At 36.6% G+C, this 25,949-nt stretch overlaps 1 protein-coding gene and 1 pseudogene across 1 annotated transcript in view; both read right to left on the reverse strand.

The window, feature by feature from the left end:
- Positions 1 to 7,649: 7,649 nt before the first annotated feature.
- The window catches only part of MBTPS2 (membrane bound transcription factor peptidase, site 2), a 53,772-nt gene continuing 35,472 nt past the window's right edge, over positions 7,650 to 25,949 (reverse strand). Inside the window, exons 6-11 of the mRNA XM_090263984.1 lie at positions 22,522 to 22,640; positions 21,428 to 21,608; positions 15,034 to 15,128; positions 14,478 to 14,673; positions 11,772 to 11,847; positions 7,650 to 10,505 (exon numbers count right to left, since the gene is read on the reverse strand). Coding sequence (XP_090120110.1) covers positions 10,283 to 10,505; positions 11,772 to 11,847; positions 14,478 to 14,673; positions 15,034 to 15,128; positions 21,428 to 21,608; positions 22,522 to 22,640 — 890 coding nt within the window. The 3' untranslated portion in view covers positions 7,650 to 10,282. The remainder of the gene's footprint in view (positions 10,506 to 11,771; positions 11,848 to 14,477; positions 14,674 to 15,033; positions 15,129 to 21,427; positions 21,609 to 22,521; positions 22,641 to 25,949) is intronic.
- On the reverse strand, positions 19,615 to 20,897 carry LOC149991778 (thioredoxin domain-containing protein 5-like; annotated as a pseudogene).

The following is a 25,949-nucleotide window of genomic DNA, read 5'->3' on the forward strand; positions in this document are numbered from 1 at the left end:
TAATTTTTTGAGAGAGGGGAAGGGAAGGAGAAAAAGGGAGAGAAACATCAGTGCATGGTTGCTTCTCGCATGCCCCCAACTGGGGACCTGGTTCACAACCCAGGCATGTGCCCTGACTGGGAATTGAACTGGTGACCCTTTGGTTCCCAGGCCTGCACTCAAATCCACTGAGCCACACCAGCCAGGGGTGGTTCTTTAAAAAAAAAAAAAATCATTTTATTTTTCTATAATTTTAAACAAGTTTCAAGAAGAGCACAAAGAACTCCACTCCTTCATATCTTTCATCCAGATTCCACAATTGTTCACGTTTTGCCATATTTGCTTTATTTATTCTCTCTCTGAACCATCTCAGTTTCAAACATCATGTATCTTTACTCTGTCAGAGACAAAAAACCTTTTCCTCTACCTTCTTGGGTTAATGATTTGGGACCTGCAAATGAAACTAACAAAAGACAGATTAGCAAGAGAAAAAGCAGATTTAATCACAGACAGAGTGTAGAAGTTCAAAAAGAAATGTGACTCAAGAAGGCCTTTAGAATTTGGGGCTTATTTACCATCTGAATAGAGGGTGAGGAGAGATATGGGAGGGACCCTTCCAGGAGAACAAATGACCTCTTAGAAGGTTGGAAAGAAAGAACATTTATGGAAAACAAGTAACTTTTTGGAAAGTGGGCCCTTCGAATAGGTGGGTGGGAGATAGGTTTTCTTAATTTTCTGAAGCTTCCCGTTTCTTATTTCTTGTATCCTTTTACCTAAATGCTTGTGTTCCTGAGAACGCTATTCCAGGACACTTTCTCTATCCTTTTCATTCTCCTACATTGTCCCTGGACTATCTATCCACTTCCATGGGTTCAATTACATTTTGGGGATACATCAGCTCATACAATATATGATATTGCCAACTAATTTCTACTAAGTTCCATACCTATACATCCAATGGCCCACTTGAAGTCCTCCTAGGCATTCAAAGTCAAGAGTTCCAAATGGAACTGCTCCTTTTCTGATATCCTGTTAATGGCACTGCCATTATCTAATTGTTCAAGCCAGAGACCTGAAGTCTTCTTGACTCCTTCATGAACTTAAACTACATGTCACCATCAAGAACAGTGGATTCTACTTTTCAGCTTTTCCTCTACTCTCCTTTGGTATCACCAATATCTCGACAAGATAACTGAAATAGTGCCGTAACCAATTTCATTGCCTCCAGACTTGCTTCTCTCTAATCCATGCTCTACCATCAGTCAAGGTGATCCATCCAAAATGCAAATATGATGGTGGCCCTCTTTTGCTTGAAAGTTTCAATGACTTCATATTTGTGATTAGGCTTAAGTCCACACTGACTTTAACATATTTCTAAGACTTGGCCTCTGCTAACCTTAGCTTAAACTTAGCCATCCTGTGCCTGTAACAACTTAGTAGTATTCAGTGTATATTTATTGTTTTAAAAATAAATTTTTTTTTTTACAAAATACAAAAGGAAAAATAGTCTTATTTACTGCTGTGTTCTCAGAGCCTAGAACAGTACCCAGAATATAGTAGGTGTGCAACCAATATTTCTTAAATCAAAGAATATAGTAGAGGAGTGGATAAAAAAAAGCTGTGGTATAACATTTATACAATGGAATACTATATAACAGTAAAAAAGAACTCTTACCTTTTGTGACAGCATGGATAGTCATAGATTATTAGGCTAAGTGAAATAAGCCAGTCAGTGAAACACAAATACCATATGATCTCACTTATACATGGAATTTAATGAAGAAAATAAACTAAGAAGCAAAATAGAATCAGAGGCATAGAAACATGGAACAGTTAGTTATAAGAGGGGAGGGGGAGAGGGAAGGGGAGGGGGGACTGGATGGAACAAGGTGAAGGGATTAGTCAAAGAACATATTTGCATGACTTATGGTCATAAACTGTGAGTGTGGGAGTGGGTGGTGGGCTGGGTAGAGAGGAGCAAAGGGGGAAAATTGGGATGACTGTAATAGCATAAACAATAAAATATTAAAAAAAGAAAGAATGTATTATCAGTTCCAGTGACTGAAGAATGGGGATGAGCAAGAAAACAGAACCTTTTAAATCCAATCAGCATCTCTTTAAGAGTAGCATATTTACAAGTCATACTCTAGAATTTGGGAAGTTTTAAAACCAACTACAATGATCTCAGAAGAAAAGCATTTTAAATAGGGGAAAAAAGCACACTCAACCCACTTCTTTGAAACTGATCATTTATTATGAATAGCAAAAGTTGTTAAAATTTTACAAGAAATAAAATACAAATTCATAGTATCCTCATTACCTCTTACTTTTCATGATTTTAAATTATGAGTAAAAAATGTACATATTTAAACAAGCAATCAAGAAATGTAGTGTTCCATACTTAATCATTATATAACTAAAACAGATGAAGATACTTACTTTAAAACCATGATATCTATTCCAAAGATACTTTTTTTAACCTTTAAAGACTAATATTAAACAATCCATAGAGAGAAGAATTACAGCTTGAAAATCTAAGCAGCAAAAAAAACTTTATAAGAAGTTGTTGAAAACAGTGCCTATAGATAATATATATTAAGGATAATATCTAGATTGCTAATCTATATTATTTAGGAATGAGAAACACTATTTCAATAAAAACAACACTTAAAAGAAAAAAAATAATTTAAGCACTCTATTCAACACATGAGACATTCTCAATTCACTGTATTTACTGAATTGAAAAAGTAAAATAATAGTTGCCTTATATAAATGAGGATGATTTATCAAATGAAAGTTCATATATCTATTCTCTTCAAAGGATATAAAGTTATGCATTTTTCTGGCTGGTATGAAATATCATAACTGGGTTAATCTTTTGGGGATAACAAAACACAAGGTTATAGCTTTACTGTGTACCTACATCCAAATATATTGCATGTAGATTAAAGATTTGAATATTTGAAAAAATGAAATCATAAAATTGTTTGTGAATATTTATAAAATCTTGAGACTTTCAAAACATATCACTAGCCCTGAGTGGTGTGACTCAGTATGTTGGGCATTGTCCTGAAAACTGGAAGGTCACCAGTTTGACCCCTGGTCAGAGCACATGGCTGGGCTGCGGGCCAGGTCCCTGCTTGGGGGGCATGCAAGAGGCAAACGATATTTTTCTCCCTCTTTCTCTCTCTTCCCCTCTCTAAAAAAATAAATAGCCCTGGTTGGTGGGGCTCTGTGGATTGAGCACCAGCCTGCAAACTGAAAGGCTGCTGGTTTGATTACCAGTCAGGGCACATGCCTAGGTTGTGGGCCAGGTCCCCGGTTGGGGGCATGCTAGAGGCAACCAATTGGATGAATCTCTCACACACTGATGTTTCTGTCCTCAAAAAACATCTTTAAAAAATAAATACAATCTTTAAAAAACAACCATATCACCAAAGGCGAACATAAGACAGTTTGGCAGACCATGACTATGATATATAAAAACAAAGATAAGGATTATATTTAAATAGTTTTAGTACATTCACATATAACAAATCAAATGGTAGCACTGAGCATATAATAAAAAGCAGTAAGAAGACAATAATCACTCCCATGGGCAAAGCATGGGGATAAACAAAAAGAAAACAAAGGCCAATACATTTAAAAATGTTCAAGAATTTTGCTAATCAAAAAAATGCAAATTAAAATGAGATGCAATTTTTGCATATTCAATTAATTACCAGAAAAAAAATGGGTGCAATGAGGTAATATGTATGTAATAAAACTTGGTTCATATTTCAGTATAGAAATTTTTCTTTTAGGATTATCAAATATTTCTAGAATTATCCAACAAAGTCATAGATATGCACAAAGGTTTAGTTATACAGATATTCCTTACAGCTTTGTTTATAATATAGCAAAATTTGAAATAAGGGTTGATTAAATTTGGCCAATTTAACACTGTGATATTATATAGCCATTAAAATAACACTAGAATATTAATAACAATGAAAATGCTTGAAATACATTGTCCAGTTTAAATAGCAGCTTACCAGTTTACACTATTTGCTTTGATTTACCGTGTTTTCTATAATAAAAGTGTATTTATTTTCTAGTAAGAATTTTGTTTTTCTATAAAGACCCAAAAAAGCACATTATCTATCTCCTTCTGTTCCAATTCTATACTTCCCAAGCAAAGTCCTGATTATCAACCGTTTCCCTAGCTATTTTCGTAACAAAAAAGGCATGCCCTGAACTGGAGAAGTTAACATTCCATAAATTGCAAAGTGCTACCTCCCACTGTTGATTTCTGGTGATACATAAAGCCTAGAAAGAAAATTAGAAGCCATTAAAGCTGAAAGGGAAGAAAGTAATGCTAGGAATAAAGTATTAAAGTCAGGGATCTCAAAAGTTATGGTATAGTCAAATATGTTTGCAAACCCTTTGCAAAATTTTGAGTCCTAGATGATGAAAAGTAGTAAGAAGGTGATTATTACTGCAGTGAAGTATGGGCGAAGGATGCTGATAAAAGAAATCTACAAAAGAACACATTAAAAAAGTTTAGCTTCTTTTGTAACTAAAAAAATGCAAACCAAAATAAACACGTTAAAAACCTTATTTTGAAGTACAATATCCTATTCTGTACACAGAGTAGATAGCTTTCTATTGTCTGATGAATTCTCAAAGTCCACCCTACCCTGAATTCTCTCCTATACTGGTTTGTCATAGTGCCTCCTTTTAAGATACTGTTTGGGTCAGACCCGATTTAAATGCCTATGTTACTCCCAATGAACACAAGTTTTTTGAACGAAATCCCTACCCAACAGCTTAAATATTATGATTAATGTACATTTTGATTGGAGGAAGAAATGTTTAAAAGAGTCAAGGCCTGGGAGATACTCTGGACAACCAGAGCCAGCCAGAAGGTACTGGAAGCGAAGAAAGCATACCAAAAAGGAGGCAAGATCCAACACCAGTATAGACAGACTGACATGTCGAGGCAAATTTATGTCAGAATTCTGCATTCTGAAAATAAGTAACTCAAGTACATAACCGGAGATTCTAGGTACCATAGGAACTTGTTTACTCTACACAGGAAAATAAATAGAAGATAAGTAACAAGTACATAAGAACTAGAGCATTCCAGGAACCACATGAACTTGCTCACTCCACACACACAAATAAACCTGAATTTCCTGTTTCCCACCAAATACAGGGTGGGCAAAAGTAAGTTTACAGTTGCGAGTATGCAAAAGTTTATTCTTGTATTATTTATCCGTACGAACAACTGTAAACCTGCTTTTGTCCCGCCTGTAGTCTACAAATGAAAGATCTCATTGTGAAACTACAATTCTAAAGCAAATAGAAAAAAAGTGTAGACTATTTTTGATGATTTGGGGACAGGGTAGGACTTTTTTAGTAAGACCCACAAAACACAATGAATCAAGAAATTAATGGACTTGACTACATTAGATATCTTTGTTCAACAAAGGACCTCATAAGTAAAATTTATAGATGGGTGATGGACTGGGAAAAATTAACTGCTGCATTTAAAATGGACAAGAGATAGATATTTACAACATGGGTTGTTCTGTAAACAGTTAATAAATATTTAAGGTTTTTTTCATGCTGTTGTAGCATGAAAGCAGCTATAGACAACACATAGATGAATGAATGCGACTGTGTTCCAATAAAACCTTATTTACAAAAATAGGTGGGCAGCAGGATTTGGCCTGCAGGCTGTTGCCTGTCAACCTCTAATGTAGAATATACGAGAAATTCGTATGAATCAATAAAAACAATTTAGTACACTCAATGTTAAAAACCAGGGCAAGGATATCAATAAGCAATTGGCAGGATAAGAAATCCAAATGACTAAATTAAGTGTATATGGATGTGCAACTTTATTAATAAGATGAAAAATGCAAATTAAAAAAAAATTCCATTTTTGACCCAACAGATTTATCAGACCATGGAAGTCAGATAACTTAAGTGGAGGTAGGAGTGTGGGAAAACATGGCATCCTCGTGCCTTGCTGATGAGTGTCACTTACAGTGAGCCATTCTGGAGAGCAACCTAGGAGGGGTTGAATGACATGAAGCCTATCTTTCCATACTCCAAATAAAGGAGAGCTGTTTGACAAAGGGAAGCAGGCAATCTTATAACAACACACAATATTTTTTTAAAATTTTGTAATCAGAGACAACCTACATTAGCTTTATTTTTCTCATTTCAATAATAAACAAAAACACCATCATAGTCTACAGACCAAATGTTATAAACTACTTTCTACCAATGTGTTTTAGACATGAAGAAAATCTTAATACTCGTAGGGTCAAATTATTTATGATTTAGTTTGATACCTTTAAGAGGAGAACTAGCTTTATGAAGCCAACTAACGGAATGCAAAATTCACATGAAATAAAGTGAAACTTCGATTTTATAGGATGGAGAGCCAATTAATTACAGGGTTCTTCTCTTAGATCTGTAGGTTTTCCCTCCTCTACAGTGTCAGAGACACTTCAGTAGGAAAACTTGAGAAACAGTTAATAAGCAGGGACAATTATTGAATGTCCATCAATCTTTAGCTAAATATAACTAAGATATAAGGGTGTTTTTCTCTTTTTAATGAGAAATTAAATTACACAAACAATATAACCTGCTTGGTAAATAGAATTGCAACTTCCTGTAGCCATTTTTTTCTACCTCCACCCTGAGTATAATCTATTGTAGCATTAGGTTCTGAAACAGAGGCCTTCCTTTCATTGAATTCATTTTCCGTGGTCTGATAAAATATACAATGGATTATTCAATTTAGTGTGGCCTAAACAGTAAAGAGTAGTTTGCAAATGTACTGACTGAAAAGGCTTACTGTCTCCAAGAAAGTATAGCACATGCTTTACCTTAACGATAAATATGTTATTCCACTCTGTTCCAGTGCTTAAAACCACTTCAGAGTTGAAATAGCTGTGACATGACGGAAACATTTTTTCCCGTCTGTTATCACGTGTTCATTTAAAGGTTAGATTATACGAAAGCATATGTATACTACTGTTTGATCAGTCATTAAAGGAAAAAATGGTTTACATTGAATTGCACACTTTAAACAGGTAAACATTATGGCATTTAATTATAACTATAGTACAATGGAATCAGAGGCAAGAGGGAGGAGTGTAATGAGGCTAGCGAATCAGGAATCGTGCTAAATTTGCAGTCTATTTTATCTGGCTGTTAGAGAGAGAGAGAGAGAGAGAGAGAGAGAGAGAGAGAGAGTGAGCGAGCATCACAATGGAGAGAGAGAGAGAGTGAGCAAAAGTAAAGAAGAACCAAATGTTACAGTGGAAAGACTTCTTTTACCAATTCCCATAAACATAGGCTAACTTAAGGAAGACTTCCATCAGACACTAATAAAAGGAAATGACAGTCCTCTCTCTTTATCCATAAACACGCCATTTTGAAAGCAGTTGCGAGAACGCAGCATTCCTATTTACAAGACTTCTCTCCGTGGCCTGTAACAACTGTGACATACAGACTGCTTGAGTCGAAACTGAAGGCTGCTTTTAGAATCAAGAATTTAAAAACATCTAAGATCACCCTGTATGTAAAAGGAACAATCTTGATAGAAAAGAATACAAATATTTTTTTAAAAAGACAACACAGAGATGATGATAAAACATAGAATGCTGGTACACATTTATTTTTTTATTGCTATACATCAAATGCCAGCAACTCTGGTATCTTCAAGTTAAATCCTAAGAATGAATTATAGCACAGTCAAAAGATTTAGAGAAAAAAATCTCTGTGCACCATTAGTGTATGGACATTGAATAAATACCATAGGACAAACTGATGACTGAGAGCCACATATCCATGACGCACATGTTTACAATTTACTGTCAGAACAGACAATGACCTACAAGAGTGATTATCAAAAGGTCGAGTTTAACTGTATGTCTTTTCAAACTGAGATGCTGAAAATATATACATTCTTTACTGACTGTAGGTGATTTTTAAAAAATCTTCAAAAATGTAAACAATGCAGAGCAGGAACACTGAAAATAAAACTCTGTTGAACAAAGTGTCAACACAGAAAGAACACTTTCTTCAAATTCTCAAGGTAATTGCTCAACAGAAACCAATGGATTATTTTCAAAGATTATAATATACCAGGGACACACAGACCTTCCCAGTTATTTTTTGTTAACATATATTTACAGTAAATATTCAATAGTTTTTATAGCTTACTTAAATAGATACATGCTTTCCTAATCCATAAATAACACTAATCATCATCCATTCAACCACATTTAGTAAGTATTTCTGATGTCTCATGCACTGTGTCAGGAATGCAAAGATGAGTATGACATGGTCCTTGCTCTAGAAGTGCCCACAATCAAGCTGAAGAGATAACATGTAACATTTCTTTCCTTTTTTACATGACGAGGCCATTTCTATACAAATGGGACTGATCTGCTCAATACCCTAAAAGAATGGTTCCCAAATCCTGACCCTATGGAGCTACAAAAAAAATGTTTGGGTTTATTTATCACCCACAAAAAAATTAATGGGAAGGATATCCTCTATTAAATTTTTCTCAGTTTTTAAAAAACTGACCTGCATATATACAGCATTTTCATTACTAAACTGCTTAGTTCACGTAATTGAATTCATTACACAAGTATTTCATGGTATTCCCCAAATGCTACTTGAATAGGTCTGAACATTTTCCTGCTAATACACTTTGATCCTGAACGACTGCGTGCCTACAAATAGAACAAATGCCTTTTTCCTGGGATAAACCAATAATTTGTATGGTTTTAGTAGTGGTAATAACGGATCACTTCAAGTCATTAATTAAATGTTAAAATCATACTCAATATATAATTTGTTTAAGAAGGCCTGCAAATGTGTAATACAATCTAAAGACTGTTAAAAATGATGAAGAAGTTTTAGTGCCTAAACAGTAACTCAATGATCTGAAAAGGTGAACCCCATGGAAGACCTCACTAAGTGAGGAAGTTGGATACATGACTGTTAGTGTTCCTGAGTGTATGAGAGAAGTACATATTTGTCATCAAAGAAAAGCATGCCCATACACTTCCAAGACCACAGTGGCCTGCTGACTTTCCAAATCTCCTAAGGCCACATCTCCCTGGGAATTAGGTGGGACTTTTTTAGGCACGAGAGTTAGTTCCCAGGCTCTCTTGAATTCATGTTTGCACTCATGTATAGCCATTCTCACTGTACTACCAGTCTTCTGTGGACCCACTGAGGTAGCTTAGGAGAAAGCTGGAGAGGCAGGACTAGATGTTTTATTACCCAACCCAGAGGAACATGGGAGCTGCTGGTGAGGATAGAGAATAAACTGAGCTTAAGGTAGTTGCTTCTTAAAAGACAGGAACCCAGGAGCTAGGATCCAGATAGCCCCAGCAGCACAAGAGAAAATGTCTACCCTGGAAGGGTTCCAAGCTTCAAAGCTCTGTAGAGAATGGTAAACAGGACTGCAGAGGTCCTGTGATGTGTCTTGCGATCTGTTGGAAGACCCAGCTCAGTTCTCAGGTTAAACTCTAAGTGCCTCAGCTCACATGCCGCAAGCGGGAGATACTTCCGAAAGCTCCTTCTAAATGTCAAGGCTAAGTGCTACTTAGAGGGAATGGGAGAACACATTATCAAAGAGGTAACTCTTGTGGGGCAAAAAATGTCTCAAGGTATTTATTGTGAGCCCTACTTCCTACTTTGTTCACTTATTTGGTATCATTTGACAAAGATTTTCCCCTTCCTGTCAGAAATTTTTTTGATAAATTTTGTTAATTTCACTTAATCAGACTTCAGTTATCAGAAAACAATACACCATTAAATTTTAAAATACTTTTCAAACAAGACAAAGGGCAAGAGATATAGGCCAAGAATATGCTCACTCTTCCACTTGGCCAAAGTCTGGTCTCCTTCAAATCTGGATTAATGATGCTTTTTCAAGAAGTTTCCCAGTTAATTTCACCCAATTCTGTTCTCTTGTAAATTACTGCGACATGATACATAGTCCCATCAAATGGTTTAACAAGAATTTGCACTTGTTTAGAAATTGTTCCATAAGCATCTGCAGTTTGTAAGTTCAGTCTTTAAAACTAAAACGTAGTCAAGAACTATACCTTGCATTTCTTCTGCTTAACCCCATCAGAGCTGGGATACTCTGGATATAGGAGGAGCTTACAAGTTGTTGGCTAAAATGTAATTTTAAGGGAACACTTTATATTTCATACCAAGTAATGGTTTTCAATATTGCATATTGTAACTCAGAGATTCTGTCAGATGAATGCAAATATTACCGTGCTGTAACCATCCAGAGTCCCAGGGTCACGTTGGCAGCCAAAAGTACACTGCCACCAAGCAAGATGAAAAATCCTATCAGATCTTTCACATCATTGTCTCCAATCACTGAGGTAAGGGTAGCGTCCAGGAAAGAGTTTAAAATCCACTGTCCATCCAAAGCAAAGCAGGGCACTGCATTAACAATAGCTAGAGCTCCTGAGAGAGAAATTAGGTACCTGGTTAAAATCAGTTAAGGAGCCAACTGTGAGATCTGAGTGGGAACCACATTTCCAGGAGTCAGAAGATCTCTCTGCCCACCAGTACAGGCCATTCCTTCGTACATATCTGCTCTTTAAAACAAATGACATATTATTTCAAAGTTCAAAAACCTTGACTAGAAAAATAAAGACCAACCATTTGTAAACTATAGTAATCTATAATGAACTCTTAGAAAAACTAAGTCTTTTTAATTCTTTAATTATACAAGGATAGGAATGTAGAAGGAATAAAAAATAAAAGAGCCCTGACCAGTGTGGCTCAATTAGTTAAGTGTTGTCCCACAAAGTGCCAGGTCACTGGTTCAATTCCCGGTCAGGGCACATGCCTGGCTTGTGGGTTCATTCAGTGCCAGGTTGAGGTATGTATGAGAGGCAACCAATCCAGAATTCTCTCCCTCTCTTCCTCCCTCCCTTCCTCTCTATCTAAAAATAAGTTCATAACATCTTTAAAAACAAATAAAAGATCATTATTTTTTGATCCTTATAAAGTATTTTGGCCCCTTGACCTCTATTTTAGCATCATTTATAAGGTTATAGTGCAAATATAACGATAATGTAAATATAACTATTTTACTATTATCTGTGAGGTTATAGTGCAAATCTCTGTGACAAAGCTGCAATCTACAAGATACAGTCTTGATTGTACCTATGTTTTGGAAACTGCTCATTTGTTTTCCATTTCTTTTTTCTTTTCTTTTTTTGCAAATCATTGAGGAAAGAAATTAAAAGATTTGAATGTGGCAAAAAGAAACCCTCCAAAACTGTTGAGGTTATTCAAATGCTATAAGATAATTAGTTAAAAAAAATTCTTCTTGTATATGCAAGCATATAATAAAATGCTAAAGAAAACAAGAGATTCTGTCCTCTAAATTGTTATTTTAGTAGTGGAAACCAGTTTGCTCTCCCTTATGCATCTCATTTGCTCGGAAGAGGCAAAATTCATCACTTCACTAGTAACTGGAGTTTTTATCCTTTATAAAAATTCAATTCTCAATTTGTATTCTGTGTTCCTTCCCTTCCATATCCTTAACCTTTCTTCCTCCTTGATCAATCCCTTTTCTCTGGCTTCCTCCTTCGTAGGTACAATCTGATCTTTTTCAACTTTAGAGTCGTTTTTTCAGTTGGTAGTAATACTTGTAAGATATATGCATGCTCCATTCAAGGTAAGACTGATCAAATTCCAAATAACACACTTTTAAAACAGTTTCACACCAGAAAGGATACTTGACAAATGTCTCCACAACCACAGGCAGATCTATGCTTAGAAAGTTAAAACGTGGGATAAAACTGGTGATGCTCACTAAAAGAGAAAAATAAAGAATAACGTACATTATTCATAGAGATAAACAATAGCATTATGAATTTTACCATATAGTCAAAAACTGGGCTAGCCTATTAAATTGGTTGAGAAAGCCCCTCCCAAACATACGTGGCAGGTTGTGCCCCTCATATAAAAAGTCAATTATTCTAACAACATTTAACAAAAATAATGGAATACAGAAATTCATGTCTCAGTGTGTAGTTATATCTTGAGGTGAGAATAAGATAAAACTGACCATACAAGTAGTCCCTTGCTATATCGCAGTTCACTTATTGCGGCCTCACTGTATCATGAGATTAAAAAAAAAATATTATATTTAATTATTTATCACAGATTTTTAGCTATATCGCGGGATTTCGCAGTACTGTATAGGTATGTTGTTAAAGTTACGTAGGTTTAAGAGTTTAGAATAAATTTAAGGTTCCTACTTCGCAGGGGGGTCTGGAACGCAATTCCCGCGATACGTGAGGGAATACTGTATACCAAATACAGAGATTGACTTAATAAATATAGAATTTACATAGAGTCCTTACCCTTTCCAGGTGTGACATGCCTGGCACACTTTCCTCCAAAGAAGCCCCTTTTTTCCCCCTAATACGGGACATTGAAAACTTAATCCTTGCCTTTTGTCATCTAGTGGTTATGGATTGAATGATGTCTTTTAACCCCGTTGCCAAATCTGTTGCCCCAAGAACACAACAAAGACGCCAGCCTGTTAAACCAAGCACGCTGTGGTCCGGGGACAGCCAACTGACCTGGAGTCTGCACGATCCTTCCCTGTGCTGGAAGGCCACCCTCCCCTCCACACCCGCACACTTATTAGGGATTTCTGGACCCAAGGGTAGGTAGGACAACGACCATGTCCAGCTTGAAGCAGCTAGAGGAGCTTGAGACCTTTGCCCATTGTCCTTTTTAAGACTATAAAGGGTCTTAAGTCTGAGAAGGGAGGATTGTTATTTTTTATTGTTATAAAAATTAATTAATTTTTTTTAAAAAAAGAATAATGTAGGCAAGGGTGAAGCCAAAGAACTTACATGCCTGACCCATGGACATTAACTAAGGGGGGTGGGATTGCTGGAGGAAGGTGGGTACTGGGCAGGGGGGAGCAAAGGGGAAAAAATTGGAACTATTGTAACAATATAATCAATAAAATATACTTTAAAAATTAAAAAATTAATTAAAAAAAAGTCCTTACCCTTTCAAAGGGGTATAAACCTTACAATCACATTCACTACAACTATTATGCCACTTAACCTTTCTGGTTTCAGTTTTTTTCTTCATAGCTAAAACAAGGATTAAGATTAGAGAATTATAGAGAATTTTTAAGGTCTCTTCCACTCTGTGGATTCCATAATCCTGTTTTTTCCAAAATACTTAAAAAAATTCCTGTAATTAAGTAGAACTCACAGTACACTCTTCTGAATTACCCTAAAAGAGGACCCCTTTTTTTCATATGTCGAGGATGTATTTAATATTTATACTCTAGAGTCACTTAATGTAAAACTCAAAAAAATAAGCATGACCCAGGTTGTACTTCAGTATATGACTATGAAGCAATTAGTCTTTTAAAGAATAATGTAAAACCAACTGATTAATAAAGAAAATTTGCTATGTCCATACAATGGAATACTATTCATCTATAAAAATGACATACTAGAACAGGCTACAACACAAATAAACCTTGAAAACATTATGCTGAGTGGAACAGGCTGGTCATAAAATATTCCATTTATGTGAAATGTGATGAACAGGTGAATTTATAGAAACAGAAAGTAGATTAGGGTTGCCAAAGCCTGGGAGTTGTTGAGGAGAAATGAGGAGTGATTGTTTAATGGGAATGGGGTTTCTTTTTGAGGTGAAAATATTCTGGAACTAGATTTGGGTGATGGTTACACACTTCTGAATATATTAAAACCCACTGAACTGTATACTTTAAAAGCATGAAATATGTGATATGTGAATTATATTTCAGTAAGTTATTTAAAAAGGAACATTAAAATCTTATACAACAAAATGAGTTAAGACTGTATGGTCTTCAGCCATATGGAGAAGCTGTATATTTAGTCCAATCATGTTGCTATTGTTCAAATACTTATGCTGGCCCAGTTTTGAAATTATGTTTACAAAAATTTTATGTGTCATGCACAAATTACTTTATCATTATGTCCTTATGATTCCTAGCATTCTCTGGGGCATGCTGCTCTTGCCACTGTTCTGGGAGCTTGGGTAAATTTAATAAATTTTCACAGACTAGCTGAGAGATCAGCTCTGTGACTTGTGCACAAATGGTGAAGGAAAAATGCATTACTCTTCAAAGGCAGACATGGGATTCAGCTCCATCTTCCTTTACAAATTCAGATTATTTTCCTACTACCTAAATTTTATTTAATGCTTAAGAATAAATTAGCAACACCTGAAATTAATATATTATTGTGCATCAATTATTACTGAACAATTAAAAAAAATTTTAAAAAAGTACAAGTTCACAAGGCTTTGAAGTGATCAAATTTATAATAAATTAACTAATGCAAGGACTGTACTGAATTTCTACTACTGAGAATATATGCCATCTTAATGATTATCTTAGGGCCCACCACCATAATACTCACCTGTGTAGTGCAGGTGCAGTGGATGTCCTACGTACAACATATCAATTTGAGGTGGGTGTTTCACTTTTATTAAGCGAGTGTGAGTTTCTAAAGAAGGTATTATGCAGAAACTTGAACTTGAGCCTTTTTTGCAATCTTTATTGGTTCTACAAACTTGGGTAGCTTCAACTGCTTTTCTGGCAGGTAGGCATGTATGCTATGAATAAAATATTAATTAGTTAATACTAAAAATGATTTATTAAGAGAAAAACACCAAGTTACAGTCCTTCAATATCTTTCATGTCACCTGGCAAATTAGGAAAGAAGTTCATGTAAAAGAAATGCCATTGATATGCTCCTACTATAAATCAGATTCAAGTATTCTACTTTGTCCAAATAAGATATTATCACTATAAATTTTTAAAGATTCTCAGATGAATAGTGACATGTGAAATGTAGAGATTTTAATAAAATGATACAAAGCAAAAGGGAGAAGTTTTCATGGATTACATTTTAGCTCCACCGGCTTATTTTATAATTATATCAGACAAGCAAGATAGCTTCAGAGACAACTTACCAAACGCTTATTAAAATTATTTCTGTAGGAAAAGCACACATCTGTGAGGCTTTGATTGTTACAGCATTCAGTCGAACCATCTAGACGTTTGTATGCTAAAGAAAAATAGTTTATTAGAATGTGTTATATAGAAGTGTATTGTAAAAAAAATTTTGCTTTCAAGACAAAAACAATAAGTAAAATGTATATGAATTCAGAAACAACTGGATAATTCAGAGCTCAGCTTGGTGGCTACTTACTGTAGTTTTATTTTACATTACAAAAAGATATATATTCAATTTGAAATCAAGAAGCAGCACTTACCCTAGGTTAGCTGTCTTCACATAAACTTACCCACTCATGAAGCTGGAGCTCCAGCATCTCAGTGGGTTTTGCGGTAATGCTGGCTGGTCAAGCACAAGTAGCCAATGGCCCCCTATTAGCTGCCCTAATGCTGCTGATCCAATATCACTAGAGAGCTCCTGTGCTGTGGTGCTAGCAAACAGAGTGGGCCAAAGGATGCCCAAGACTCTCATTCCCAAGGAAATACCTATTATATAAAACACCTATTTCACCTCCAGGCTTACCTTGGGGCTTTCCTCCTCAAACCAGGGCAGCCCAATTCGACCCCACAGATACGTTCACATTTGCCTGCATACCAATAATCCAGTTACCATCTTTGGAAGATAACAGAAACAACTGTTTATTCCCAGTATTAATTTATTTTTTAAAGTTCTTTGGCAGACTGCTTCACTGTTATCTGGGGCAGAATAAGGAAGCTAAATCACTGATGCAGATGGTACAAAAAGTGATTTCCATGTATTTATTTTGGAAAGTTTCCTGCATTCAGCACATCAAGCTTGTAAAGCATAAATTAATCTGTGCCAAGGACCAGCTAAATTTAGAATCTTATATTCGTACCACCATACTCAGATGTGCTGAAGAAGAGAGACTCAAGAACATTTAACCTTGTGCTATAATAATGTAGGCATGGTCTGCTTCTTTGACTAGGAGCAAGATCTTCAGAGAAAAGGTTTCTCAGTATTTTATATAAGGTAGATAACTCAATATGCATTGAACACTTAAATGATGTTTTATATCACTTGCCTTGTATTAGTAATTATTTTTTAAAAAGTACATCATGCCCTGGCTGGTGTGGCTGAGTTGGCTGAGCATTGTCCCACACACCAAAAGGTCACCAGTTCCATCCCTGTCAGGGGTGTGTATATAAGACAACCAGTCAATGTTTCTCTCCCTTTCTCTCTCCCTTCTCATAAATAAATAAATAAATAGAAATACATACATATATATATATATATACATAAAATTACATATGATGCTTGGTCATTAACTTTTCTTGGAGGATTGTATACAATATAGAATGAAAGTCAGGAATTTGATATTACTGTTGATACAGCATGTGGTAATACAAATGCTTAAAGGAGCCAAGCAAATACCAAAATAAATGAAGGGATAGTGTGTGGAAAAATAGAAAGTGGTGGAGACTATACTGAATTAGAAAATATATATCTTATTCCAAGGGGTTAGCCGCCAGGCCATTCAACTTGGGGCCCAGATTCAATAGTTCATTCATTTTATTTCAAGAAAAATCATAAATCTGGACCTTATTTGAACCCTCTTGAATTTTAATATTAGCAGCTGCTTAAAAATTTAAAAAAATAACAGTGCAAGCCAAACCAAATAATCTACCAAGGCTGAATTTGGCCTCCAGGCTACCACCAATTTTCAACCTCTGGGCAATGGCTTCTTCCTATGGTGATTTTTCCAACCAAAACATAAAGCCATGGCTGTGGCCCTCCTGATAAGATTAAGTATCTAACGACACATAGAATTTTCCAATAAAAAGTTAAATATCTTATTACCATGTGAGAAGTAAACTCGATTTTTCTGTTTACCAATTTAAGAAAAGTTGAAAGTCTAAAAAATATTTTATTTTAGAATTCTACTGGGTCATGTTAAATACGAAATAGTAAATTATTTATCTTAGAGAAGAACACATTGTGGGTTACATGCCAACCTTCCATTAACTGAAAAATTTTGGAAGATGGTAAGTGGCTCTAGAGAATAGGAAAAATTTACAAGTATTTCAACCTTACAAAAATCAGGTTAGCCCACTTAATCAACATCAGAAAGACAACAACCAGACACTGGCTCCTGACAGGATGCGATAGGAAGCACTGAGTGCTACACAGAGGAGTATTTTTGCCACCTCCCCAAAATGGATCCTGAATATAATCAAGCCTCTAGACCTAATCACTGTTTATAAGAAATTTGAGGGAATATGAACATATTAATGACTCACAAGGATAAGATATAATTAGACAAATCCAGAATATGGGAAATTCAACAAATGACTCAGTTTTCTTCAATAAACAAATGTTATTTAAAAAAAAAAAAAAAAAAAAAAAAGGCCAGGAAGAATTGTTGCAAGTTAAAAGAGACTTATAAAAGCCATACCATCCAACTGAAATAAGCCATGGGAAAAAACATAACAGGGAAAAGCAACTGGGTATTAGAAATTATTGTTAATTTTGTTAGGTTTGATAACAGTACTGTGGTCATGTTTAAGAAGTTGCCATCTCTTAAAGACATGCTGAAGTTTATGGATGAAATGACAGGATGCCTGGCATGTACTTTAAATATTACCCCCCAAAGTGAGGTGATTGGTTGAAAAAATTAGCAAAATGTTCATAATTGTTGAAACTGGAAGACGGATGCATGAGTTCATTTAAACTCTCTTGACTTTTATGTATGTTTGAAAGAATTTTAATAATAAAATGTTCTTTAAAAAGGGTTATATGTGCAAAATTATATTTGGAAAAAAACTTTAAAAATCAGTTCTCATTACTTTATCATTGTTGCATACAGCACTTCAGTAAGATTATTCTTAATTATTAATCATATTTCCTAAACCCAGTAAACATGGACAAGTACCCAGGGCATTTCTTGACTTAAAGATATAGTCTATGAGCACAATTTGTATTTTCCAGCACTTTCAACAATTTGGGACCCCGTAATTTTATATACAGAGAGGGGAGACTGATTTTTCAGAGCTGAAAGAACTCAAAATAAATTTAGCAGCTTCTGAGAATAAACTTGCTTCATCCTGCTACCTGCTACATGGAACAATAGATCTAACTTGGGGAGATATTTTTGGAAGCCAAGATTACTTCCTCTGAATGTGTGCCACATAAACTAACTACCCCAAATAGCTTTGGACATGCCATCATCCATATAGCACAGGGATATTTAATTAATGAAATTCAGTTAACTGATTATGATTGAACTTGAAATGTGACTTAACCCAATTTTAAAAAAGTTTATTTAGAAAGTATCATAGTATAAACAAACTGATAGCAAAAAACATGCATGTACCTATCTTAGGGGAGCCTAGTCTTATGGTTGCTTATTTCCAAGGGTGATAGTAAAAATGTTTAATAACCAGGATAGTACTGATGGTAGCATGACCTATTTCAGCTCTGACTCAGCCCTGTCTACCTCATTCTTTGGTTTGTAGGTCAGGTTAATCCCACTCTTCATACAGCAGAGGGTCAATCTCCGCAAAGGCAGAGGATGTACAATTAGCCTCTAAAAGGACTAACTAGAAGCAGAACCGAAACTGCTTCCAGTTAGGGTCCTACAGAGAGCCTGCAAAGTTCCCTGGTTCCTGATACCCAGACCCAGAAAAGCTCATCTAGTTCTCTTGCCTGAGGTGACAGATATGACCAGAATCTTTTCTATGAGTTAATAGAACAGCCAGGACAAGCCTTGTGGACCTTTCCATGACCACATTTTCCATGGGAGATATCAAATCTTAACTATGGACTCAAACATGAATTTTGAATATTAAAAATCTTCACATGGGCCCTGACTTAATGTTAGTATAACTAATGAAATCTTTCACCCATGAGAAACAAACAGAAGTACCCCTTGAACAATAATAATCTGACAAATATCGACAAACACGTAAGACTATGGCATGAGTGTTATCTTTCACAGGTACATGTTGAAGTACCACTCCTTTCATTATGGCAAAGCTCTCACAATGAAAGAAGTGTTTACAGAAACAAAATTTAGGAGTGGCCATGAAGGTATCCTCCAGAGGTGTGGGGTTTTTGTTTTTAAATCTGCTCCAAGCTACAGACCAATCACATTATTAATAAGTCAATTGTGACCTTCAGATCAGAGGAACGTCAATACTGCCACATGGCCACCTTCCCATAACTTGTGGACAGTTCAAAATCAATGCTTTGGATGATGCTCTCACTAGTATCACTGAGGAGCCAAAAACAGACCAGCAATTTGATTTATCTCAACTCTATTTCAATCTCAAAGGAAACAATTTAGATTTCATCAAGAAAAGGTTAAAGGGGATAATAGACTGCCACTGAAAATAGTCTGTAAACAGATCATGAGTTACATGTGTACTTAGAGACACTTAATAAAGAATTTGGACAGTGTGTTGGCTTAAAACGCACGCACATACACAATACCACAAGTTCAGTACATTCACCTTTCTGAATAACCACCACTGAAACTCAGGAACATCCACATGATTTAGCTCCTTCACACTGGATCCAGAAGGCCAGGCAGGAGAGGCAACTTGCACCTGCATTTTCATAGTTCTTCTTTCACCTGGCACGTAACAAAGTGGTACAACGATTCAAGGTCTCTGCTTCCACTGTGCTCACTGGCTGTTTTTCCTCCGCAGAAAAGCAACAATGGGAGATAGATAGCCTCCTACCAAGTACTTGCTGCCAATACAGGGAAGGGCAAAAGTGAGTTTACGGCTGTTCGTATGGAAAATTATATAATAATAAATAATAAACGAATGAAGTGCTGCGCATACTTATAACTGCAAACCTACGTTTGCCCACCTCTGTATTCTGTTCAGCAGTATAGTCCACTTCAGCAGTCTTCACCTCTGCCAAACCAAAGAATTCCTTTTTAGAGTTCTTCCCAAGTAGGAGCCAGATTCTTACAATGACCATACCATGGAGTATAAAACTTGGTGAAGGTTATTCCTTCGGCAATAATGTCATTTAAGTTATTTTCTGTGAGTTCCGAGACAGTGTCCTTGTCAGCCTGGGGCTTGGCAGCCAGCACCAGGGCCTCTGAGGGCTGGATGGTCTCTGGGGTACCCTCGACCAAATTCTGGAGTTGTGATTCCATATACTCTCTGAGTCCAGATACCACCTTTCCTTGTACTGGGAAATCTTTTTACCAGCCCAGAACCAGAGAAGAGTAGGAAAGCCATGAACCTGTTTTCCTGAACAGTCCATAGTGCTGTGTAAAGTCAACCTTACCAATCGTGACAGTTTCAGAATGTTCACAGCCCAGAGCCAGCTGCTCTGCAGCTGGAGCCAGAGCTTTGCAGTGACTATACCATGGAGCAAAGAACTTAATAAAGTGATCACCTTGTGTGATTTGCAGCTCAAAGTTGCTTGCAGAAAGCTCATACAGCTCCTGCGTGAGCTCAGAGGCTCTGGGTGGTTCTCCTTTTGACTCTGGTGTGACAGCTTCTTCATTCAGTGTCTGCAGCATTGAGTTTTCCAGTTTCTGGAAGTCCTGGAGATCTTGGTACTTCACAGTGTCTTGGCTGAGCTTGAAAAACTTCAAGGTGGAGTATCCTCACACCCACTGGGAGGAGCACACGTCTCAGTTGGCTGTGTAGTCCATTTTAGCCACGTAGACTTTGGCATTTTCTATGCTGTTGTGATTGTCTCCCAGGTTGTTCCAAGCAGGCTGCAGCCATTGGCGGTGCCCACACCAGGGCACACAGAACATGGTAAGTGAGTGGTGCTCTGGAACCTGTGTATGAACATGTCAGCTGTGTATAGGTGCTTGGCGTGCAGGTCCCACCTGACTCCACCTCGGGCCTATTGGCTGCCACTGCTATCGCACCCAGCTCCTAAGTTGTGGCACTCTGGCATGTGCTGCTGCCATGGCCAAACAAACAACAGCCACTGCAGCCACATGCCCGGGGTCAGAGGTGGGGCAACATTGGGAGGAAGCATCTGGAGCGCAAGGGCTTGGAGATGTGGCTGGCACATTTTCATCGTGGCAGCAGGTCCTCTCTGTGGTGCCTGCCAGCTGCCCCTCAGGGCACACAAGTTTTTTATTTATTTTTTAAATGCAAAAATAAGTATTAGAGTCCTGAAACTCAAATATGATGTTATAAAACGAGAAGTTCCACAATAGTATATAATAAAGGCAACATACCAATTAGTACCCAATTTGCCAAGAATGTTTACTAGTTTGGGCCTATTATTGCTTTTCTGATTTGTTTTAAAGAAATTAGAACAAAATGAATCTACAGACATAATCTAAGATGAGTGAATGGAAAAGTACTGCTGCTTGAAGCATTATATTATACTGAGAGAAATATACACACCTCTAACTGGGAAGCTTAACTGCTGTAAAGTTGATGCACTTATGCAGTAACCAATTTGGGGTTCATAGGCGATCGTATCTAGACATTCATTCCAATCTTGTACATTAGTAACAGGACAATCCTGTAGATGGGTAACAAGGTCTCCCACAAAAAGGCCTCTGGGTCCGATTGCAGGTGAGTCCTTGGGAAGAAGGCAAAAATAAGTCAGATAATGTGTGTAAACAAGCTACGGTTAATTTGAGCAAATAATTAAAGAAACTGAGATGATTAAGTAGACTATTTTGAATAATACAGAAAATAATCCATATTTGAATTCAAGATGTATAATCTTAGAAAATTAAAACAAAACCCAACAATTAAAGTTACTTTTCCTACTTCTCCAAGATTTTGAATTTTTTGCAAGTGAAAAAACAAAAACCCACTTGCCAACTGTTAAAGATTAAAATGATAAATTAAAAAAAAATAAACTGCTATTAAATTTTTTGTGTGAAAGTAGTGTCATCCAAAGGCCTTCATTTTCCTATATCCTCAGTGGATAAAACTGTAAGGCAAGTCCTTATCTAGACACAGTCCCAAATATGCAGATGACACTGTTAGAACAATGAATACATGAACCACCTGCTCACAAAGGTAATTTTTCTCTTCCCCAAGTCTGAATAGAAGACTTAATGACATCTCAGTAGTTACTGACTAAGGGAGTGGAATACAGAGTTGAAGACATAAGCTCCCATGAAATGTTCTGACTGGTTAGCCTAAATTTCATTTTCCTTACTTCTTATGAGTAGAGATATTTGACTCAAAAGCAGAGCTATAAAACTAAATAGCAAAAGTAAATAATGCATTTTTATCAACAAACTATAGGCAGAAAATCTTGATACTATTTTTATAACTAAGAACAGAAACAATTTTTAGTATTTTTAAAAAGAGTGTATTTCACAAAACTACTTGTTCGATTTGAAAGGACTGCCAATAATTTCTGTAGGAGAAACTGAGTATTCTGTCTATAAGAACTTGAATAGAAGTTCCAGACATAAAATGCTAAGTGTTACATCACAAAATCTGGTAAAAGAATGTCCAAGTAATCCATCATTTACCTCAGCAACTTCAGTGATAAGAACCCCAACTCCAGTGTAGTAAAAGGGTAGGAGAATCACAGGGAGGAGAACAAGAGCTAAAATACCTAGGAGTGCAAGGACGAAATTATGCCAAATACCTGAAAAGAGGTAAAAAAAAGAAATAAGCTCAACCAGGGACAGGAATTACATAGGTATTTGGACCTCATAACACCTAGGCATTCTGATAAATTAGTAAAGTAACCAGAAGAAGCCGTGAGGCACATAGATCTACTCAGTAGTATAGCAGACAGATACTCAGTTAGAGGCCTCTTCCATTTCAGATATTAAAATGTAAAATAAGCATGTTAATACCACATTAGGAAGACCACATGCTAAAATGATTTAACACCAATAAAATCTATATTCTATTATATATACTTGATATATATATTGCAAACAGAATAAATACCTTCTATTTACTATACCTTCTTTTCAGAAAATGTATGCATAATTAATATAAACATAGTTATGACCTTTGAAAGGAATATCAGAGCTATTCAAATAAAAGCTAAGATGAAATATTCTTGCTAAACTGGGATATGTATATCCAAATGGTATCTGAAAAAAGAGATTAAGAATTAAATTATTATGGAGAATATTACTGGTGGGCCAAACAGAGTATGTATCTAACATCAAGTCACAGACTATAACCACCTCCATCATATATACAGAGTAGTGAGCTGGAACCTGCTCCTACCAGCTTGCCACAGCCAACTGTGTGCATCCCTTCCCAATTCCTCCTTCAGGGACTCGAAGTTTGCACCTTGAAATCGGCTATGGTGGGACCACATATTTACAAGAGAGAAACCAGCAAATGCTATGTATCAGAGCTCCCCACCCTCCCCTTCAGAGTCAGGCGTTAAAACATACACTAGCACACTACTATATACCCCCTCCCTTCACACCTACCCTTCCCTTCTACTAGTTTTTGTCACAGGGAAGGGTGGAGGCACTACTAGTGCAAGTCTGACCCTACCTTACAGGGTATTTAGCATTCCTGGCTCCATCCGTTAAGTACCATTAGTGCTCCCCTGTCAGACAACCAAAAAATGGCTCTCACCCCACACATTCCAAACATTCCCAGGAAGGTGATAGCATCAGTGGCTGAGGACCAATGTTCTATAGTGATAGAAATGTAACCCAAAGACATTTCCCAGACTCTTAGAAAGCTGCGTATGGTCATATGACTGTTCTGAACCAGAGGATGTCAGTGGAAATGATGGGAATATTCCTGTACTACTGGCTAGAATGAGGGAGCTAAGCCTGAGTCCACAACACAGAAGCTGCATGTTAGGAATAGTAGAGCTAACAAGACATAAAAGGCCTTGAGTCCCCCAAATTATAGAATTATCATATCAGCACTGAGCTACTTATATTTATGAGAGTTTAAGCCTGTTATTTTTAGCTATTATAGCAGCTACTTAGCTAATAAACATTCCACATACCATATTCACATTGAAAGGTGTCTCCCTTCCCCTTTTGAGTGTTTTAAGTTGTTAAATTCCAAAAAATATCCAGAGCAAGTCTAGTCCAGGACATATGGGTAAACAATCTTTTCTGTTCTAGAAAAGTTCTTTTAAAAACACCAAATGTATCAAACTATCAGAAACTATATTTTGCTTTCTCATTTATCTATTTTGGACTTTTCCCTTTTCTGCACATTCATCTCATTTCTAATACCCACTACAGAGTAACTTATTTTTTAAGAACACACTGACTTAAAAGGTTCCCTACTAATGATCATTTAGGCTGTTTTAACTTTTTCATACAATGCTGCAACAAACAGCTTTGCTCGTACTGTTATGCATCTAGTTAAATATGCATCTGTGAGGGTATGGAAAACTACATAAAAATGGAATTCTGTCAAAAAATGTGCATTAAGCTCTGACTGGTGTGGCTCAGTGGATTGAGTGCCTGCCTGCAAACCAAAGGGTCACCGGTTCGATTTCCAGTCAGGGCACATGCCTGGGCTGGGTTGTGGGCCGGGTCCCCGGTTGGGGGCACGCAAGAGGCAACCAACCACACGTTGCTGTTTCTCTCCCTCTCTTCCCCTCTCTCTAAAAATAAATAAACAAGATTTTTTAAAAAATGTACATTAAAATTGACCTCCAATGTAAACAACACTGGATACTACCATAATTTTGGACTTAGCCATCTGTTAAGTGAAAAGTAAAATCTCTTTGTCTTAATTTCCATTTCTTTAATTATGAGTGAGCCTGTACAATTTTCATGTTTATTAAAAGGCTATTTCTAGTCCTGGCTGATGTGGCTCAGTGGATTGAGTGTGGGCCTGCGAACCGAAATGTGTGCCCTGACTGGGCATCAAACTGGCAACCCTTTGGTTCCCAGGCCGGCACTCAATCCACTGAGCCATACCCGCCATGGTGAGAACTATTTCTATTCCTTTCCTGTTTATATTTTTGACTGGGTTGCTTTTGTTTTGACTAATTTGCATATTGTGATTTGCAATATATATATATTGAGGAATTTGGTCTTTTGTAAGAGGTATTTAATTATTTCCTCCAGTGTGTTGTCTGGCTTAGTTTATAGCCTTGTCTATTCAGACATTTAAAATTTTGGTGTGTTCAAATTGCTCCTTTATATTAAGTCTTTCCCAGTTCAAGATTACAGAAGATAACCTGTGTTTTCTTGTACTGCTTTCACAATTTCATTAAAAAAAAAAATTAAAGCAAAACAAAATTCTTTGACCCACTGAAATTTACTCTAATGACACTAATTTTGGAATACAGGTAGAACCCTGCCACCCCCTACCCCCCAAAGTTGCTGGTCCCAACACAATTCCACAAAAAAAATCAATCCTCACTGATTAATTTGTCACCATGCCCATGTACTAATTTCAGCTCCCCCCCACACCCGTCAGGAGAAAACAGTCCACCAGGACTGCCCAGATGCTTGCACCCTCACTAACTCTTCCATCCAAACAATAGTCAGGGGGGCACACAGCAGTACTGATTCCTTGACTCTCTGGGCAACCTCCTATGTCTTGACAGGGATGCAACTGGTACCAGATCACCGGATCACCCCCTAGATTCACAATTTGCCCATGATGGCTAAGAAGCAACCAGGGTGGTTGAAAACATATATTCCCTTTCTTTAAACAACCTCTTGTCCATCAATGTTTAAAGTACATAAAAAAAAAAAAAAAAGATCCATTACAACTTTTACTTTACCCACAGCAGGGTTTTTCACTAATAGCATTTTGGGGCAGATAATTCCTTGTTGTGGAGGACTGATTCATATATTGCAGGATGCTTAGCAGCATCCTTGGCTTCTACTCCCCAGATACCAGTAGCAACCTCCCTTTTTTTCTCTATTTTCTAGCTATAGCATTGATACAGGCAAACTTATTTACTTTTTCTAGAATAGGCACTTTATTTTTGTCTTTT

Source organism: Furipterus horrens, unplaced genomic scaffold (genome assembly GCF_987537825.1).
Source record: "Furipterus horrens unplaced genomic scaffold, mFurHor1.1.pri manual_scaffold_17, whole genome shotgun sequence".
Classification (NCBI taxonomy): Eukaryota; Metazoa; Chordata; class Mammalia; order Chiroptera; family Furipteridae; genus Furipterus; species Furipterus horrens.